Source organism: Accipiter gentilis, chromosome 16, assembly GCF_929443795.1.
Source record: "Accipiter gentilis chromosome 16, bAccGen1.1, whole genome shotgun sequence".
NCBI lineage: Eukaryota > Metazoa > Chordata > Aves > Accipitriformes > Accipitridae > Astur > Astur gentilis.
Genome location: NC_064895.1, coordinates 25,767,224 through 25,788,523, shown reverse-complemented (window position 1 = coordinate 25,788,523; position 21,300 = coordinate 25,767,224). Strand labels below are relative to the sequence as shown.

Genomic DNA, 21,300 nt, shown 5'->3' with positions numbered 1-21,300 from the left:
AAAGCAGCTTCTTTCTCATCTTTAGGTAAGGATACTGTTCAAACTACCCCTTTATCTCTTTTTTTATTTATTTATCTGGAAGCTTGAAAGTCTGCCATAACTTTTCACATTTATTGATAACTCACCAAGATCATATTTTTCCATCAGATGGCAAGGTAGAAGGAAAAACCCAATGGCCATTCAAAAGACAAATACCCAAAGTTAGTTAGTAGATTCAGGCGTGCACCAATATTTATGAAAGAACACTCTCATTTCTTCCGTTGTATTTATAGTCATCATGATTGTGCTGAAGCTAAGGAGGAGACACAATAGAATTTCCTAGACACTAAAGACAAGCAGCTCAAGATGTGTGTGGTTTTGATTGCCCTATGCAGCAGTTGGATGGACATGTAAAGACTGCTGGCCTTTGAAATGAGATGTTGCAGGTGGCTGTTCCCCATCACCTGGCAATCTTGTGTCAGAAACGAGACAACCAGGAAAAAAAATGGAAATGACAGACAGCCATTGACATTTCCTGAAGCAGTCCCCGGCCCGAAACATGATACAAGCCAAAACCCATCTCAATGGGCACAAAGTGAGGCAGGCCAAACTGGGTTTTCCCAAAAAAGTCCAGTGAGCAAAGTAGCCCAGCTCCACCCTCTGGATAAAGCATCTTCTTCTTCTTCTTGGCAGTCAGTGTTGTCAGTCATTTTTGCTTCAAGTTGGTAATACCTGAAGTTAAATGTTGACAGATTAAATCTCATTAATGGTGAGGGAGAAGTATTTCATTTATTTAGAAGAGCAAATATTGAAGTACATGAATATTGGAATAGAATTTCTTCAGAGTCCCTATCTGCATGTAAATCACCTGTACATGTATAAAGGGCATTAATCTATGGCTGCTGGACATTAGGTCACCTCACTGGGAAAACAGCTACATTGCTCTTTCTGGCCAAAAAAAAAAAAAAAAAAAAAAAAGATAAAAGAAAAAGTGTGGACAGGAGGAGGGAAAGCTAGGCATTGTGCAGTCTGCTAAGAAGACAATGTGAGGTTTGCTAAATGTAATACTTAAGGACTGTGTATTCCAGTTACACTGGTACGTCAGATTTCTAGCCCATATGTGCTGGAGCACAGCTTTTGCTTGTACTCTCAGGTAACAGATCCCCATCGCATGCGCTGCACAGGCCAGATGTCTCACAACAGAGTAAATGACCACATTTGGCAAGTCCCTGAAAATCTTGGGTGAAAATCCCGGGTCTGCTCCTGAGCCAAGTTTCTAGGGTTTTGATGCTTAAATCTGAACTACTCACCAAAGGTTTGCAATACAATCTAAAACATTACGCATCTTTTCCCAAGACAACTGTTAAAGAGAGTTAGGACTAATAATTTTCTTGAGATGCACATAATTTTGTATTAACTACAAAGGCAGTACAACGTGACTGACAAAGACATGCAAGAATACTCTTTCAATATAGATTGTGTGTCTGTATGTGTATATGTACCTGCATGCAATTTAAAAAATAATGTAATAATCTCAGAGAAAGTCCTGATTGAACGAACTTGACTTGACCCATTTAAAATGTAAACATTTATTAAAAGGCACTTTCCCCAATCAGATTTCAACAAGGAGCCTTTTCCGCACCCCTGAAGGGACTTAATATAAGGATTGCACATATGTCATGAGATAGTCACTAGGGAAAACTACTTCATGAATAACACAAGTTATTTACTTGTAGTTTTGTTCTTTTTAACCACTTCCTATGCAAATGAAAGAGGTCCCAGGTCCTTACAATAAAACCACTGCCGTCTGTCTTATCCTTGTGGTACAGCAGATGAGTAATAGCTTTTTAACAAAGCTCTGCTTCCTCTCTTTGAGTTGTCCAGATGAAATACAGTCATTACAAAAGCAAAAAAAAGGATGTGGTTATTTTAACTTTGCCACTTGCAAGTTTGACTCTGTGACAGCCCGCTATGTTCTCCTTGCTGAATAATTTGGTTTCCATTCCAAATCCACAGGACCGTTTTCAAGGAGAAAAAGCTGAGGTCATTTTAAACTTAGTTTGGACAATGGTCTAATTGTAATCTTTATACTAGAAAACTGAACAGTGCCTGGGCTTTTATCCTCCCTAAGATTACAACAGCAGTGTCAAGCAGATTTAATCCAGCAGTTACCGTGAGCAGGGGATATTTCTAAAAAGTGTCGTGTCAGCCACGCTGCTCAGCAAGCTAAAGATTGACAGATCTGTAAATTGGCCTCAGGACCGGAGAAAAGGCCATGGCACCGCCTGGTACACCAGTATAGATGGACCCTAAAAACCCCAGAGTTCTTTAAATCTCATAGCATGTGAGCAGTTTTCCAACAGTAGCCCACCAGGGCAGCAGCCCAATGTAGCATCACCTCCCAGCATCTATAGTTTATACTCATTTTTATACCTATGGACTGACACAGCATTTTATTGCTGTATCCTAGCACTACTACTTCACTACCAATTAGTCTATTACTGCAGTATCATCCTTTTTTTTTTTTTCATAGATACAATTTTTCATGAAATAAAGGCTCCTACGATACAATTTTGGCCTATCTTCTGAATACTGGATTAACAGAGGCCAAGTTACTCAGTACCACATCAATAAAATATTTTATCCACAAAACTTTTAAGAGTCAAGACGAATTTTGATAAGCAGTGTGAATCTCAAGAGCAAGTGATCGTCCAACAGTAATCTAAATGAAATTTAATTTGTTCCTTCATAAGAAAGTTTACAAACTGAGCTTTTTAAAGACCATTTAAGAGATTTGGTCTCTGACCTATTTTCGTTGTCTGAGCTAAGGGAAATGCAAAAAGCAATAATTAAAATTGAAAAATTGAGCTGTTTTTTCAAACTCCTCTTTTTAATAATCCACAGCTTTATTGATTAACAACAAGGAATATCCTTTTTTCTTATGAAGAAGTATAATTATTTTCTTTTTAAGTAAGTTTACAATGAGAACTTGTGCTCTGAGTGCTTCAATCACTGTGAAATAAGAACATCTTCAGCCTGCTGAAAGAGCTTCTCTTTGCTTATCATATCTTATATGAAGAGATAGGAAATTATCCATGTTTCATATAAGATGAAAAATTATTTACCTTTTAAAACAAAAGCTACAACTTCAAGACATTATTGACTACAGGAAACACAACTGACTGTCACTGTGCTCCTTACTATGTGCAGCAAACCAGGCTCTGCGAGATTTTCTTTTAGCCTACTTCCTTTTTAATATAAGACAGGAAGAATGATATTTGTGGCTAACTGAGCTGGTTTTCATTACAAATTGAAAAAAAAAAAAAAAGTAAGCCAGCATTTCATGCACAGAAATAGCATGGGAAATAGAAATTGCTAAATAGACCCACACTATTTCCCATTTCCCCCCCATAGTGGGTGTGACGGTGTGTTCGCCTGTCTCTCTGTTTCTTTTTTTTCTTTTTTTTTTTTGCTATATCACCCAGATCCACTGAATTAGGCAGCTCCACTGAAGGCAAGCATACTTTATCAAGCTCTCACAGCCGCCTGCTCTCCTGCAATACCTTCAGCCCTTGACACCAACATGAGGTTCAAGTTCTCGATCCTGGCTCTTCTTCTGGAAGTGTCCATCATTGTTTTGTTTGGGATATTTGTGGAATATGACGACCATATTGTCTTTGAAACTTTATACCCAGGTAAGTGTTGCTATCTAAGATTTATAGAAGTTAGAATTTCTTTAAACTAATCCTAAGCAAAATTTCTGAATAACTTGCGAGACCTACCGATATAGCTAGAAAAAAAAAAAAAAAAAAAGCATGGTTTGGGGCAGACAAACTTTTTCTGAAGTGTAAAAGCAGCAGACTTCAAAGTTTCAAATTCAAGTTGAGCACATATAAAATTCTGAAAGTAGCTAACTGCTGACAAGTTAGGTGTTCTGGGAGGGAAGAGGTCTGAAAATAGTTCTAGTGTTTGCACAGCAGGTTAAAACTTGGAGAAATATGAATTGCTTAGAACAATTCTAGCATTTTTCAGATGGATGGTAGTGCTTCTTGACGGACCTTCTATCCTGATTACTGCATCAAATAATGAAAATGAACAGAACATTTCATTACTATTATCCAGGATTCAAAAAGTTATCTTATGAGACCATGGAAATTGGGAAGCATATTCATCTTCATTACAAAATCCGTTTGCAGAAACTGGACTCCATAAAGGGCAATAGTTTTTGTCACAAGGTGAATAACCCCCTTCCTATTTTCCAAAGCAGTGGCTCAGCTGTAGACAGCAATGGTTCAGCTGGTAAACGTTTCTGTTGTTCTGTTGTTCTGCAAATGCTTGATGAAGTTTAGGGAGAAAGATTTTAGCCTGAGAAGTAGTTGCTTACTTCTCCCACCCTCCTCCTCCTCCTCATGCAAAGATCAGACTGTTGTAAATAAATAGAAGAATAAGTCTGCAGAGGAGCAGCCTGTGTCTTGATGGCCGTATTGAAGGTTTGTTGTTCGTTTTCTTGGCTCTGATGTCTTAACAACTTGTAGCCCTGATTGCAAACCTCTTAATGATGATCATAACAGTACAGAACTCCTTGCCTGTTATCTTGTACCCATGTAATTTTGAATGTATCCCTCTTTTTGTCTCATTCCGACTGGTCTTTCAGTGACTGTTACAGGGGAATGTGATCTCAGGGTCTCTTCACTCCCTAGTAGTCTTGTGTTGAGTATTCTCACACAGAGCATTGGCCAGTTGAGAGAACAGTGAATGCACGGCATTATTCAGCTCCAGATGCAAGTCAGGTGATGAACATCAGGGGGAAATTACTCAAAATTGGGTTAACCCCACTGAGATGCAGCAGTATCCCTGGGAGATAGTAACTTAGGCTATGCCAGAGCCCATTCTCTTTCTGAGACACAGCTTGGTCATGTCCATGATATTTAACTATCCCAGTTCCGAAATTAGGTGGCCTTATCTAGACACTATATTGGGAATGACCGTTGGTCCACTGTCACCCATGAGGTGACAGTCGGCCTAGGTAAAAACTATGTCAGAAGCCACACAAATAATTTGACAGCACAGATAATTCTGTTCTGGCACTGTTATTTTATTAACATAGCTATGGCCTAAAACCCCTGTCCACCTACCTCTTCTCTGACTCTACCCCAAAAAAACACAACAACAACAACAGATACAGCCACAGAACAATAGTGTTTTGGGCATCATTGTACAATTTGGTAAGCTAGAAGGATGTTGTCTAGGACATGGGTCCTTCAGACTCAGATTAAGGTCTCTTTGCCCTGAAAAACCAGAGAAAATGACCTTCTCCAGTCTGGATATCATAGCTGCTGGCTCTGGCACTAAATTGACCTGCATTTTCTTGGAGTTGCCCTTACCAAGGAAAATGAAGAAAGGTGCATGGGATCCTCGTGCTTATGCCAGTAATTTAATAGTCTTCAGTGGCCCCTTACAATACTGTGGTGCATTTCTTAGTAAACCTCGAGTCTTCTGGATAGAGATTGCCTGTGCCACACACATCACCATGGGTACTGTGTCCTCTGGGGAGCTCCTGGGGTAGACTGTTCTTGCACTTAACAAAACCCTCTCCCAGCCCTTGTGTGGAGCCCTGTTTTTTAATTTAATATCTCTGTTTTAAAAAGGTGTCCGAGAGAGGGCAGGAACCTCATCAACATCATAGAGAAAAGAATTCTTCTCACCAGATGCTAACGCTACAAGATAGGCCTTTAAATGTAATCTATCCAGTTAGGGATCACCTATAGTTATTTCTTCCCTAATTCCTGTGTCTAAAGTATGTGGGAGAAATTGCCTGCTGTCTCCCATGCCTTCGTGCACAGACAGTGTATGACTACGTGATACCTGCACCCCATCCACACTACTGGACTGCTAGCAAGCTTCTGGCATGGTTTTTGCTCATGCAAACCAGCACCTTGATGTCCTCTTCCATGTGGCTTTAGGCATAGCTTAGATAAGGGACTACTTCATAAGTAGTACAGGTGTGAACAGTGTTTGGGAGAGAAGAGCATGTAACTCTACAGATGTGTCAGCCTGTGCCATTCGCCTTTTGGTTAGGCTGTTCAGTTTACCAGTAGAGACATAAACTAAGCAAATGCCGCAGATGTAATGTTGGACTTTTAGATGCTGACCTACGAGTTGGTGGATCTCATTCACAATAACAAAGTGGAATAAAAGCAGGGTTTCCTAATACCTGTATTTTCACTTTTAGGCCCTCTTCCTCTCAAACTTTCCTGTCTACAAAGTGCATACGAGAGCACAGTTTGCCTGAAGACCCGGCAGAAAGTTAATGCTATGGTTGTTTAGATGGTTTAGGACATATCCTGAGCGGGGATTTCCCCTGAGTTCACAAAATGATGGGTTCAAACTGCTTCCCGTGCTGTCGCCAGGGATGCTAACCCACCTCACAGGTTTAGTTGTTTCATGCAGGGGACAATTTCTATTCTCAGAAATGCAGTGTAGGGCCTGCTTTTATATGCCTTAAATACCTCAGCACAATGAATCGAAGCTGTTTCAGTATTTTTGGATGGAAGAAAGATGAAAATAATAATTGAGGATTACCATAGTTTTGTACTCAGGTAAGGGGGGGCCTGAGCTGAGATCATTCCCAAAGCATAGCTTTGCATTGCATCTATTTCTGGTGGATGCAAGTACAGGCATGGTGAAGTTGATGGACAACTTCACGTGTGCCGTGCCACGTGAATGGGAGGACAAAGGTGTGTGATGGTTTTGCAAGCACTCCTGGAGGATTTCTTTAGTACTGGTACCCTGTATGTAATATACTGTGGTTGATCCATAACTCATGGCTTAGGAAAACTTACGTGCCCTTTTTGTTCAGGGTTCTACGGTTTACTCCTTTAGGCAGAGCAAAATCACAGTTTTAGTATAAACCCAGATGCCACAAGCATCTTTGTGTTGAGACTGACCACCATGTGGAAACCTGGCAGTGGAACTAATCTGTTGGTCTTGGGCAGCCTTGCAGAATCACATACAGTGGTTTTGTTCAGGATCTGCTGGAGCATTTTTCCCAATCTTTATTTTCCTGTCTCACAGACAGAGGTACTACGTTTTGTTAAACACAACTAGTTACTAAAACAGTTTATTTCAAATCATGCTGGTTTCTCCATCATTTTAAATCATTCCAGACCTACTCTTCTTTAAAAGGATGCGTAAGAGGCAGTTAAAGCACAAGGTATAGGCTAGACTAGTTGAGATTTGTCCTCAACACCCATGAATTCACCTAGTTTTAACCAGGACTCTTAATCTTTTTTTGTGAATAAGTCCAGACAGCTTTAAAACATTTATATGAATCCTGGCTAACCCTCTGGAGGACCCAGGATTACATGCCAACCAGCTGCTTGTTTCAAACAGAATTGCTTTTAATCTTCAGGCTGGGGTAAGATTTCTAAAAGCACTTTTCAAAAGAGACCTGAGCATGCAGAAGCCCCATTGATGGGCACTGAGAATTAAATTCCTAAGTCATCAACGTGTTTTTCAAACCTGTTCTGTTGCTTACAGATAGAGTCAGGTTACTTAAGCAGTAAAGGATCTTTTACTAACCTAGACGTTACTGGGATGTTGTATACATCAAAGGGATTGTTCTGATGAGAACAATTTACTTGCTTTGTCTGCAATGATTTAACCAGGAGATTGCAAACAAGAGCAGGTAATATGCTGAATACTAACAGACCATAATCTCCTCTGAGAGACTGGAAAAATGTTGTTACCTGGAGCTGACTAGCCTGAATGGGCAAAACTAAAACTTTATTGGAAAGTTCAGGGCATAGGCTGATTAAATAATAAAAAGAACAGAAGTAGGTCATTTTCAAACATACCCCTCATTTTGTGCATGAAACTCAAATGTAATATAAACTGAAAACTGTTGAAGTCGTATGTCACTTTGACTTGTCATGCTAAGCATTTATTAAATAAATTTCCATTTTCTTCTGCCAAAGTCAAACAAAAAGGCTACTTTTGTAGATGTTGCTGTGCAGCTTTTATGGATTTGCCCTCAAGTTCTGTATTTTTTTGGTAACATTAACAAATTTTTAATAAAGTGGTTATACAAGAGTCAGACACATAACCTGGGCTACTTCTCAAACACAAAGGTGCTGATCCCACAGGCTACTGGGTGAATGGTCACTCACAGAAAATTATTTTTAAAAGGGGAGAAAAAGGCTTGTTCAGCATCCAGTTTCCATTTATTCTCAAAAAAAGAAGGAAAGACATCTTGTGTTACTCCTTCCCTTACTTGAGAAGAGCTGTCTCATATTTTTGTTCCACTTTAAAAAAAAAGGTGGGTGATCACCTGTATCTGAGATCATCAGGGTGGTGTTAGAGGAATGCTGGGAAGGCTCTCCATTCTCATTCCTACCGGCCCTAACCACTGCTACATGTTTTCCAAGACATTTGAAGGAGACTTGCTCTAGATGTGCAATCCACCACCACCAGCCAAGCCAGGTATGAAGGCACAGCTCTGTGTTCCTGCGGCACAGGCTGCTGCAAGCTGGGAGGATGCACAGACAGATGGACCTGCCAAATGATCTTGGATTTTAATATCCTTTTCCTAAACACGCCCCCCCCCCCCCCCCCCCCCGACTCCGGAATTTGGGCCAATTAAGCTGTGGTTTGGGTTCTGCATCTACTAAAACACTACAGACTTTGCTGCTGGTAGGATCAGGAGGGTTGTATTAGCACGGTTTGTGTTGTCCCCAGACATATCTTTTTCATGTCTTGCCAGGTCCTCTGAAGCAAGGGAATATGTCGAGCTCTAAGCAAGACAGTTACTTTCACACAGCACTGCAATGCAAAATATGCAAGTATATCAAAGGCAGAAGCCCAAATGAGGAAGTTAAGTTGACTATGTATCTTTTAAAATAACTAGTAAGCACAACACAGGAGTTTGGATAATAGTTCTAGAAACTGAGTAACATGGAGGAAAACAGGTAGCTTCCAAAGGACTGCAGGGGCCTCAGAAATCCCATCACTGGTCATTACCGAAGTCGGGAAATAAATGTGAAAATGTCCAGCCTAAAGAGGCAGCAGAAGAATTGGGGATGTCTCCGAGCCACCTGCATTTCTATGCTGTTTCTTAGATGCATGTAGCCCGATGTAAAGGGTCTTACTACATGCGTGTATGTATTTCAGTGCTAGGTCAGGGCTGGAATGTGACAGTGCAAATATAAAAGACTTTATTAGGAATCTCCAGCAGCTTATACTTTTGGGCCCTCTCTTGGCTAAACATGGTAATGCATATAGCAAAAAGTAGGAATGCAGAAAGTGTGTTTCTGGGAAATGTAACTTCAAGCCAAATATTATACTAACCAGGTCAATGTCTCAAGCTTTTCCCATGTATTTTCATGCAAGAAGCAATGAAGTAGAAATGAAAATAAATAGTTTATCTATACTGAGGTTCTTACTAACAATAAAATCAGAGAAAAAGCTTTAATTACAGGACTCAAACCTGTTTGGTGTAGAGTCAATTAAACTACATAAAACACCTCAGAGTAACAAAATATTTTAAAATATAAAATATCCATGTTATGATGATAAACTCAGCTTGTATTAAAAAGCCTAAAAAAGGAAATTAAAAGAACTTCAAACAAAGTAGAAAAAGAACTAACCATATTTTAATAAAATTCATGTTTGAAAAAAAATAAAAAGAATGTTTAAAGGATGGCTAAGTATATGCTGATTAGCAATGTTAATTTACTAGTTTAGACATTACCTTAAATATCATTTTCTTTTACACAGGTAAAGAAATCAATCTCTTGTACAGTAATTTTTAGGGATCACAAGTGTACCTTTCACTGGGCCAACTAGCATTCTATCAAAAAAATCCCATGTACAATTTTGGAGTGAGCTAGAACACGCTGGATGTGACAACCTTTATTTGAGGGGGAAGAGAACTTTTCTGTAAGGACATGAAGCTGTGATGTTGCAGGTAGCTTCACATGCAAAGAACCATTCCGCACCCATTAAATTTCCTAGTATAGAGACCTAGAGTTATTTCCATAATGATATAGCAAGGAATAAAATCAATAATTGGGTCTTGCATTTTCCAGAGACTCAGTCTTCAACTGGTAGACTGGTCAAAGTGGGGAAGGATGGATCAGATTGATGACATGAGTTTGGAACTCTTCTGTTAAATCCTCATTTGCCCCTAGCTTTCCTCCCTTCATAGTCACTACACAGACATGTTTTCCCTTCAGTCTTTCAGGATGTCCATGTGATGATATTTGTTGGATTTGGTTTCCTGATGACCTTTCTGAAGAAATATGGATTCAGCAGTGTTGGTATCAACATGCTCATTGCTGCCCTCGGTCTCCAGTGGGGAACCCTGATTCAAGGATTCTTGCACACAAAGGGAGAGAAAATTTCTGTTGATATCAAAAGGTACCTGTGAATTTACCAAAACTGACATTTCTATCCCTTAAGATCTCAGGAGAAGCCGTAAACCACCACATCTGTGGGATCAGACTTGTAAGTTCTCTGAAATTTGATTGAACCTTACTGTCCACCTCTCAACATTCCTCTGCCTTTCACCTCTAAATGGGCAACATCTTGTGCCCTGAGCCAAGGGAACCAAAGGGTGGGATGAAATTGAGGTGCTATGTTACACGTGCACCATAGGTGATGGAGAGACTCTGCTCTGGATCTCTGGAGCTGTGGAAGCTGGAAGACCTCCAGCAGTAGCACAGCACCTCCTGCATCCAGCAGGCATGAAAGGATCTGTCCTTCCATGACACATGGGGTCACAGAAGAAAGGCTGGAACAGTATGTTTGTCCATTCATGAGGTTTTCTCCTGCTTCTCAAGGAATGATCTGCATGAGCACCATACTGCAGTAGGTTTTGGACCCCAATCATAGAATAAGAGACCTCAAGAGCAATGTCTCTAGATACTTTTAATCCCCCTCCCATTCATCTGTCCTGCTTCTACCAAGGTCTCAGAATATTTTCCACATCCGCAGTTCCATTTTCTGAGAAAACTTGTAGGCAATTTTGAAAGGGACACCATCCAAATGTTACTGAGGGACAAGCAGAAATAATGTAAGTAGTTCCTTAATGCTTACAGACAGGCATTTTGCAGAGGGACCCATAAGTTAGTGCTGCAAGTTTTTGACCAATCTGCGGTTTTATTTATCTTTGCCATTCCCCATAACCTGTTAACACTGGTCCTTCCTGACAGCTAGTGTGAACATGATGCACACCGATAGAAAGGCAAGCAAGGCTTTTGGAACGAGATGAACCATCTGACCAAAGCTAAGAGCTCCCTGTCATCTTTGGAGTTCAAAGGACAGTCAGAGCTGGAAATATCCCTGCATATCCGCACCACACATCTCATCTGACTTTTTACTATAATTTCAACCAGCTAAGCACATATATGGTATAAGAAGGAGGTAACCTTCCCACACTTTTTCCTCAGTAGCTGGTAACATCCCTACAAAACCCATCTGGAAAGGTTTGATTTAATTTTCAACCACAAAGATGATCTTGATAATTCTGTATCTGAAGAGTTAAAGCTCTATCATTTTAATGGTAAGACAGGTTTGATATTACAGCCTTATTTCAGGTCTCTTTAAACTGATTTTCTTTTTTCCTGTGTTTTTTGTTGTTGTTGTTGTTGTTGTTGTTGTTGTTTTGTTTTTGTTTTTGTTTTTTGGTTTGGTTTGGTTTGGTTTTATTCATTTTCTTAACTTCAGCATGATAAATGCAGACTTCAGTACAGCAGCTGCCTTGATTTCATTTGGAGCAGTCCTGGGGAAAACAAGTCCTCTTCAGATGCTGATCTTGACAGTTGTGGAGGTCACAATCTTTGCAGGAAATGAATATCTAGTTACAGAAATACTTCAGGTACAACTATTTAGCAATAACTGTTTTCTGTTTATAACAAATGCTTTCACTTTGTAATACTTCCAGTCTACATATACTAGGTTCTAGTTTCTACCATAGAAAATAAACCATTAAAGTCATCCAGACTTCTCTTCCACCAAATCCTCATCTTCATGCTGTATAAAACCTGTGGCATTATTCTGGGTCACTATTACAGGCCACAGATGTTGGAGCCTCAATGACTATTCATGCTTTTGGAGCTTATTTTGGTTTGGCAGTAACCCTAGTATTGTATCGTCCTGGTTTGAAAAACAAACATGAAAATGAAGAATCTACCTATCATTCGGACATATTTGCCATGATTGGTAAGTGAAGTAATAGTGAGTGCTAATCAGTCGTTCATCCCTTTTTCATCCCAATGTTTTAATGATTGCTTATTATTACGCTGCATCCATTTTCTTAAGTACACTCCTAGAGCCATATTCTTTTTTTGTCTGATGCATGCAAAGTTTTCAGTGGCACACATACTTGTACAGTTTTTCCTTGGTTAAAAAAAAGGAGAGATGAAATTAAAGATGCATTTTCACTTTGTTTTAGTGGTGACTCTCTTTTTGTTAAATCTTCTCTTATAAGCAGCATTTGCATAGAAATTGGTCATAATTAGAAGTATTGATCTGTTCCTGTCCCGCTAATGAATGTTAGCAGCCATACATCTGTTTGTCCTCCAGAGCTATTCATAGATCAATTTGCCAGCTAAAACTATCAGTTATATCAATAGATGATAAAGGATTTGCATGTGAACTGTCTTGTTAATGCATCCTATTATGGTATGGTTTTCACAGTGGTGGTGAGCTCTGGCAGCGAGTGGGGCATGACAAGGGGTTCTTACTCACCATCTTCCTCATTTCTCGTAGCTAGTTCTCTTGTGTTGGATCTTTCACATTGAAATACCCCTTGTGACTGAATAGTCTTTGTTTCGTTTCGGCTTATATTCATCCAGGTACCCTGTTCCTTTGGCTTTTTTGGCCCAGTTTTAACTCTGCCATTGCACCTGAACCAATTTACCAGCTTACAGCAATTGTCAACACTTACTATTCCTTGGCTGCGTGTACTGTGGTAACATTTGCCCTCTCCAGCCTGGTGGATCAAAGAGGCAAATTCAGTATGGTAAGAATCACATCGCAACCCCTGTTAAATCGAGTCACCCGTCTATAACAAGGACGATTAGGCAGATTCCCAATGTCCATGAGCTATCTGGAGCCTTTGGTCATACTGTGGGCAAAATTAGAGCTATTATGCTTCTAGAAGCTATAAAGTAAGATTGAGCCCTGAGGCAACCCACCCTGCTTTAGTGATGTGGTGATTCCTCAGTGAGACCACTCCATCTGCAGAGTGATGGTCCTGCTCCCTTGTTCTCTTTTGTCCGTGGAACCCGCTGGGCCATAGAGACATCAGTCCAACGTTCAGGTGGACTTTTGGGTCTTGCTCCAAAGAAGATCCTATGTGAGTTAACAGTGTTGCAATAGCCAAAATAGGTCTCTGAAGGCAACAACCTGTTCCCTGGCCATCTCACAGTGCAGCTGCACAACAGGCAAAGCCAAACTAGGTTGGGGCTGCCAACTTTCATCTCCTTGCCCTAAAATCCAGCCCTATGTTTTCACCCACTTCTTTCCAGTAGTTGCAGTGTTTATCTAAGCCCAGCGTGAGCAGGCACAGTTCAATGAGCTTGCAGAATTTGTTGTTGTTGGAGGAGGCAGTTCTCACTGGCTCAGCCTGGCTCCTCGAGAGATCAGATGAGTTTTAGTGACTTTGCAAAAGTTGAACGTCATTAACCTGGCCCGAGTTAAACTGGCTTAGAGCAGCTTTGAACCAACACTCTGAACATGTAACAGGGAACCCTGTTTTAAATTCCTGTTCATTCTTCTTTGGAAAAATCCCACCTGAAGAAAAGGTAAACTTCTGTGTGCAAAAAAAGCCTTCAAAGCCACTCAGCCCTGAAACAAGCCTCTGTTCCACATATCTCATCTCCACCTCTGTACACTCTTTGCAGGTTCTCATTCAAAATGCCACCCTGGCAGGAGGAGTGGCAGTGGGTACCTGTGCTGACATGCCCATCCACCCTTTTGTTGCCATGTGCATTGGGAGCATGGCTGGAATCATCTCTGTCCTTGGGTTCCACTTCCTGACTGTAAGTATTGAGGACCCACCTCTTGCTTCACTGGCTTTACTGGAGCTCCCTTTGTTTGCTAGAAAGGGAGTTTTAGGCTGATACGGTATAGAGAGTAAGCTCTAGCTAAAGTTATTTTTAAATCCCTGTGATTTAAATATATGCTTATGAGCTAACTTCAGGCCCTCAACTAGCTAGAAAGACAGGAGGATCATGAACATATTAAAATTCATTAACGTTGGGATTTCTGTTCAAGAGGCTGCCAGAATTTTGCTCCAAACCCATGTTTCAGTGAAATAGGACCAATTACATTTTACTCTTTTGAAATTTCTAAATAGATCTGTAATCAAAAAATACTTTCAAAGTATAAAATGGAATTGTTTCATGTGCAAATTGTAGAGACAAAATATTCTGAGTAAAACTGTTTAAACTGTAATTTCCTGATGGAGAAACATTCTGGAAGAAAATACCTGACTAGCAGACTCAGAACAGGTGTGTATGTGTTAGCCACCTCTTTCAACCTTTGCTGCAGTTGCTGAAAAGCTTAGAAATATCATATCTTTTGTACCATTATATTTATCGTGGTGGCTTGGACATTTGTACCATTATACATACATACTTGGTCTTCTCTGCATAGAAACAATTTCACCGTGAAGGGAAAGATAGAAGGTTTTATAGCTAAGCTTTCTGTACATCAAATAAGTTAAATTGTTTCTTGTACTTCTGCACTACTTTCTTTTGCATATCATTCTATAGATAATGGAAGACAATAAACTGACTATAAACTTCATATTTCCCCTCATTTCAGCCTTTCTTGGCATCCAAGCTGAACATTCAAGATACTTGTGGAGTTCATAATTTACATGGTTTACCTGGAATACTGGGAGGTATCGCTGGCATCATAGTAACTGCGGTAAAAGACGAAGCTAGGTGAGTTAGAAGAGAGAAAGGATCTTCTTGATTTTTGAAGATCTATCCTAATTTTCCACCTTCCTTGGATCTAATTATGATTATTTTTTTTCAGAAAATGCATCTTTGGTTTGATGTCAGACATCATGTTCTGGTTTAAATAGGACTCTTCTTGGTATCCTGCCTTTAACATACTGTTTATATGCCAATCTTGTTCCAAATTAAAAGCTCAAGTAAAAAATAAATAAATTAAAAACATCATACAAAACAGCATACAGAACCATTCAAATGTAGAAGAATCTTTATTACAATTCTACAATTACACTGCTCGTAAGAGTAGATTTCCAAGAAAATTGGCAAAATGCACTATTTCTTTATCTGAAACAACTCCAAGAAGATGAAATGCTGGTCTTTTTGATAAAGGGGAGCATTCCCTAAAGGCTTACAAGACACTAATAGTCCTTTCAAAGAACTTGTTTTCATCTGTAGTCCAAAAAATCCCCAGAATAAAATAATGATTTCTGTCTTGTACACAGCAATGGCAGGATGTTTTCCTGTGAGCCATCTTGTCCAGAAGACAGTAAATACAATGTTGTAAGACCACTTATCAGTCTCAAAGTGTAACATTTTTTTAATTGCGAATGGTTTGTTTTTCTGCCCTTTTCAGGCAAGGTGACACCTTTACTCCTGGCATGCAGGCTGCTGCCCTGGGCAGCACAATCGGAATTGCACTGGTTGGCGGAGCCTTGACAGGTCAGTATGATGCATAGAGCAACTGAAATATATGTGAATTTAGAGGTTTGCCCATGGAGAACTTCAGCATATCAACAATTTCATGTGAATAATACAAAATAGAAAAATAGAAATAATGCGTGATGGCAGAAACTTAAATATAAAAAAGCAGTTTTCCAACAATTTTGTCTTCAAATTCAGTCTCAATACCTTATTGAATACACGCTTCAAAGATACGGGGTTGTATATATAGGAATAGTAAGATGTTCTGAATGGAATTCTTCTCCAGATTCAGACACTTAAAACTCTGAACAGAAACTAGTTTGAGATTAAGACATATTCATTTAGGTGTCACATGTTTCCATGTGATTATGGATACTTTCCAAACAAAAAATCAGGCTGAAATAGAAAATTCCAGTCTGAAACCTGGGAAAGGTTTGAGCAATTAAAACCAAGCCTTTATTCATGTCAACATGAAGAAACCTGCACCTCTCACAATGAGAGACCTGAAGTCCCAAGATGGTTGGGCATTTCCGTAGACTGGGAAATGAGTCAGAAAACTTAGATGACTCCGCAGGGCACATCTGAGGAACACTTATTTGGGCATTTTGTCCATTTTCTAACCTCTGATGCTGTTTTTCCTGCAGGTGGTATTCTAAAGCTGCCCTTCCTGGGACAAGCACCTGACCAGAACTGCTTTGATGACTCTGTTTATTGGGAGGTAAGATACAACCTTCCTTTATTTTCATTATGTTCAAAGATGTACAGCACATTGCAGTCCTGTTCTCCTGGGGTCTGTGGTTTGCACACATGAGTCACCTTTCAAAAATATTGCTCTGCCTCAGGCTGTGAATTTATCAAGGCCATCTTCAGGATCTTTTTTGGACTTGCTAGCTAGTATGCCATTTACATTGGACTAACCTTGAAAAGCAGAAATAGAGCCAATAAATTGAGACCTCAGTGGAGCTCTTTATGTCTCTTCTAAGTGCTCGCTGTGTCAGGTATCCTCTTCCTTCTTGTAGTTCAGACACATGATATTTGCATTTTTGGCTAAATGTCGCTACTTTTCTAGTGTCATCTAGAATTTCATACTGAATGAAATGTAGAGCACTTCATCAGTATTTGTAGGGTGAGTCTCCCTTAGGCTGAGCAGAAGCTCTTCTGCATCTTGGTTGAATGATCTGACCACTGAGGTTATCAGAAGAAGATGGGCCTCATGGCACTAATGTTTTAGGCATGAAAACACAAAAAATGGGGCAGAGAAATGAGTACATCTGAAATAGCCCTGCCAAGCTCCCTTTGTGCTCAATGAAGAACTGGCTCTAGATTGCAGTTCATTTGAATCCTTCCAGATCTATGTTAGGTTGCATGAATGAAAACCTTGAAAGTCTTTATATTCCCCACTGATAATGAAAGACCTTTCATTGCCTATGCCAAACAAAGAGCTCTGTAATGTAGAGACCTAGATTTGATCAGTTTAGTCCCTCACACATCTCTGAGTTGGATGCCTGCAGTCAAGTGCAGAGCAGAAACTCAGACATACTTTTCCTCTTCGCTAACTTAAGAAGCTCCCTGTACTGTTTGTAGACTTTCTGCATCTCCCTTCATTAGAGACTGATGACAGATTCTTAATTTAGACAATCTGAATTTTATCCTTTATGCCAGGACAAACTAAAGAAGGCAAGACAAGAAGAAATACATGATATACATTCCTTGTAAATAAATTGTTGTGAACCCCAAAGGAGATTTTATTAGTTTTTTAATGAATTAAATGCCAGTATGAACCATACAATTTAGCTTTTGGTGAGAGAAAGTTGCAGTCAAAGGGGCACTTTTGAGCCAAAAGATCAGCTGTAGCAATAGCAATCATAAAAAAACACTTTTAATGACAGCTCTGCAAGTCATTCACTGTTTGACTTCGGGAAAGTCAAAGCACCGGTTTTTGGCAAGACCTGAAATAGGCTGTCATACGTAAATGATAAAAAATGTCAGTAAAATAAAAGTTTTGAAGTGTGGCAGAAGAATTCACAGCCTGTGTTGACCAGTGATAACAATACAACCCTGTTCAATTGAAAGTCCTGTAGAACCAGAAGAACCGCTCAGAAATATTCTATTTTGAGTGAGCTTTATCAGGTAATGGGAAGGGTCATTGATATTTGGTATACAACATCATTTACATTTCATTAGAGATGGTCACCTTGTTTCTTTAGAGCTCTTTGAAAATCTCAGATATTAGTTTTTCACTCTTGTAGCTAACATCAGTGTTATGATATTCTTCTATTAAGAAAACCCTGAATTCATCCCTTAGAATTCACAACTGGTGCTTCATGTCAGGCTGGGTCAATGTCAGTAAAAAGACACATGATATCTACAAACAGAATTACATTCTCAGTGCACTTTAGTCTCCTTTTGTGGAAAAAGGAAGTCTATATCTCATCAACTGAACTCTTTTCTGATTTTCATGGCAGGTTCCAGAAGAGGAGAAACTACATGAAATTCACGCTAACAACTATGATGGGCCCAGCAGATTTGAAGCCACAATGTAGAAAAAGAATTCATCTGTAATATTTGTCCTGATGATGCTCTTTTCAGTCTCTAATGCTAAAAAAACACATCCGAGTATTGTCCTAATCACATTAGGTTTTCAAGAAGGGGTGGTAGATAGCTATATTTTTGTAATATAAAACAAGCTTGATTTTAGAATACCTAGTCACTATGCTGAGCTCAAGTGAATTAATTAGACCCTTCCAATATATTTGTTCATCAGAAAAACCCATCCCAAACTGTTCTACAAAATTATCCGTATTTTACCTTTCTCATCGCTGAGTCAATATAGCCATTGAGCAACCTTTGTGTTTCAAGCCTATTACAGGATACCATATTTAACTGCAAGATTTCTGAGTTAGAATCACACCCTTCAACTGCATAAGGGTAATCAAGAAGAAATTGATTGATGTCGTTTATTTGGATTCTAACAAGCTTATCACCAGAGCATCTCAGATTAACTTTTTAAGAAAGTATGTTGTCCTATTTTTGGATGGGGAAGAAAATGTGCTGTATTTTGAAGACTGGTTATGACAGGAAACAAAATGTTAAAATCATTTTCATGGCAAAGCACAGAATATAGTGATTGATGAGGTATACTAAGTGGCAAGATGAGTATCAAGATTCTTTGTTAATATCTTTATTGAAAGGGAGAAGAAAGTGAAATGGTGAAAAATATCATTATTGGCATAGATTTATTTAGACTGTTTCAAGGACACAATACGGGAATTGAGCAGGAGTTATGAAACCAGGTAATTACATAATATGTCTTATTAGGTCCAACAGTAATAAGTGGATAGTAGCACCGTTAATGCCAATAGATATAAACCGAACTAAATGCTAGCTCCAAGAAAAAACGTCAGTTATTAGGAACTGATTGGAAAGCAACTATGTTCAACCTACAGAAGACTCAGTGGAGAACTTCTGTGTGGTGAGTCGCTACCTTTGAAGTCACTGCCTCCTAAAACAAGATAAAGCAGAAAGAAGAAATTTGAGGCTAAATTAAGATAAATTAACTCCACCCGAGAAGTGATGATAATGCGTGCTCATTTAAGAGATACAAAAATCGAGGTATCTGAAGGAATTCTATGAGATGGCGGTAGCTGGAAGCAGAGTCACACATTTGTTCCTACCTACATGGGATATTCCACTGGGAGGCAATGGATGGGAGATGAAAATCTAACAGAAGGATCACAGTGCCTCTAGGCATTATTCAGACACAGAAACTACTACTGATGTCTCAGAAGGACAAGCTACCATGGATGAACTCTCAAGACTTTTTTATATTAGCATCTTATTTCCAGTCTTACTTATCAGATTTAAGGGGAAAACTCTTCTCATATAAAATAGCACAGATATTTTCGGTTCTGCTGATGTATTTTTCCTTGAAAAACTTTAGAAATATACTAGGCAGGGCTGTTCCATATGTTATATCGGCTGTATACTGCTATATATGTCAGATTTCTATCTATGAATGAAAATACATTTGTTGTAACACACTTTAGTCCAGATATGCTGTTTTGCAGATGTGCAACGACTGACTCTTTTCTACCATGTTGGCTAGAAGACATCTTTTGTCCTTTCAAAGCTTTCACACAATCATTTTTGTAAAAACTGAGAAGGCATTTAACAATGTAAATACTGCATATGTAAACATTTTAGAAGTATTTTGTGCATAATTTACAAGCACGAAGTATTGAAGTACTTGAAAAAGATTCCATATGTAGACAGACTGTAAAAATCTTATCCTCAATACATAAAGTTCAGCCCTGAAAATCCTACTGGGGGATTCAAAGGGTGTTTCATTGACCTACAGCTGTAAGGTAATTATTTCACTGATTGTGAGTGTTGACCACAAAGGAATACCTGAGGGAGGAAGTACCACTGACTGTGAGTAAATCTTTCAGAATGATGTCCTCAATACTTACCTTTAGTTCTGGATGAACAGACAGTGAGGTGGATTGAAAACTTGCTGAAAAGCCAAGCCCAGAGGCTGGTGATGTGAAGGCCAGTAACTAGTGGGGTACCCCAGGGGTCAGTACTGGGTCCAGTCCTGTTTAATGTCTTCATTAATGATCTAGATGATGGGGCAGAGCGTACCCTCAGCACTTTTGCTGATGACACCAAACTGGGAGGGGTGGCTGATAAACCAGAAGGTTGTGCCACCACCTAGAGGCACCTCAATAGGCTGGAGAAATGGACTGACAGGAACCTCATGAAGTCCAAAGTCCTGCTCCTGGGAGGAACAACCTCAGGCACCAGGGCATGCTGGGGGCCACCCACGTGGAAAGCAGCTTGACAGAACAAGACCTGGGGGTCCTGGTGGGCACCAAGTTGAACATGAGGCAACAATGTGCCATTGCCGCTGTAGACATTCGTCTGATCACCCCGTGGGACTCGGCACAGGGTCCACCATACCCTGGGCCACAGAGCACTGACACCAATATGAGGATGCTGCAAATGGCGTTTATTCAACTGCGTCACGCCCTTATATACTGCCTGTCGGTCATCCCGCCTCCCTTAACCCTTCTCTTTCCGTACATCGCGAGATCTTCCGAGCGCCAATCCCTACAATTCCCCCCTCACTATGGCGGATGACCGACGGTACAAACTGGCGTTACAGGCATAAGTGATCCCACCACCTCATAGTAATTCGTGTACTGGTGGGTACCCGCACTCTGTATAAAGAGTTTCCGCACGCAAACAGTCAGTGCTGGTATCCCACAACAAACCATAATAACCACCACCAAAAGGATTCCAAATAGGGTCAACGTTTTTCAGTCAATCAAAGACAGGAGCCATTGCCAGGTCGACGAGAGGAGATTGTCAAGCCACTGTCACCTGCCTCCTGTAATTGATTGGCTTTGTCTAAAAGCATATCATAGTCCCCTGCTTATGGGGTACACACAGCGGTTGCTGTAAAGTGGATCTGCGGTGTTCAAAACATCGGTCACACCATTTTGATGTTCGGCTGGTGCGTCTCCAGAGTTGTTGTCCACAGCGGTCATACTTGACAAGCACCCAAGGGTCACAACGACCACAGTGCAGGTACTCAGATGATCTTCTGAACGGCATCCTGCAAAATAACTCACAACAAATCGTTATTGACTGAGGT

At 39.9% G+C, this 21,300-nt stretch overlaps 1 protein-coding gene across 1 annotated transcript; it reads left to right on the top strand.

Moving 5' to 3' along the window:
* Window positions 1-3,459: 3,459 nt before the first annotated feature.
* Window positions 3,460-20,405, top strand: RHAG (Rh associated glycoprotein). Its single transcript, XM_049819022.1, has 10 exons — window positions 3,460-3,674; window positions 10,212-10,395; window positions 11,704-11,854; window positions 12,051-12,198; window positions 12,834-13,000; window positions 13,884-14,021; window positions 14,809-14,930; window positions 15,577-15,662; window positions 16,289-16,362; window positions 18,110-20,405. The coding sequence occupies exons 1-10, from the start codon at window positions 3,563-3,565 to the stop codon at window positions 18,185-18,187; spliced, it is 1,260 nt and encodes a 419-aa protein (XP_049674979.1). The 5' UTR covers window positions 3,460-3,562; the 3' UTR covers window positions 18,188-20,405.
* Window positions 20,406-21,300: the final 895 nt, after the last annotated feature.

Coding starts and splice junctions, on each gene's coding strand:
- RHAG (XM_049819022.1), top strand. CDS start 3,563: ATGAGGTTCAAGTTCTCGATCCTGGCTCTTCTTCTGGAAGTGTCCATC. Junction 14,931..15,576: donor GCGGTAAAAGACGAAGCTAG/GTGAGTTAGAAG, acceptor TGCCCTTTTCAG/GCAAGGTGACACCTTTACTC. Junction 16,363..18,109: donor ATGACTCTGTTTATTGGGAG/GTAAGATACAAC, acceptor TTTTCATGGCAG/GTTCCAGAAGAGGAGAAACT.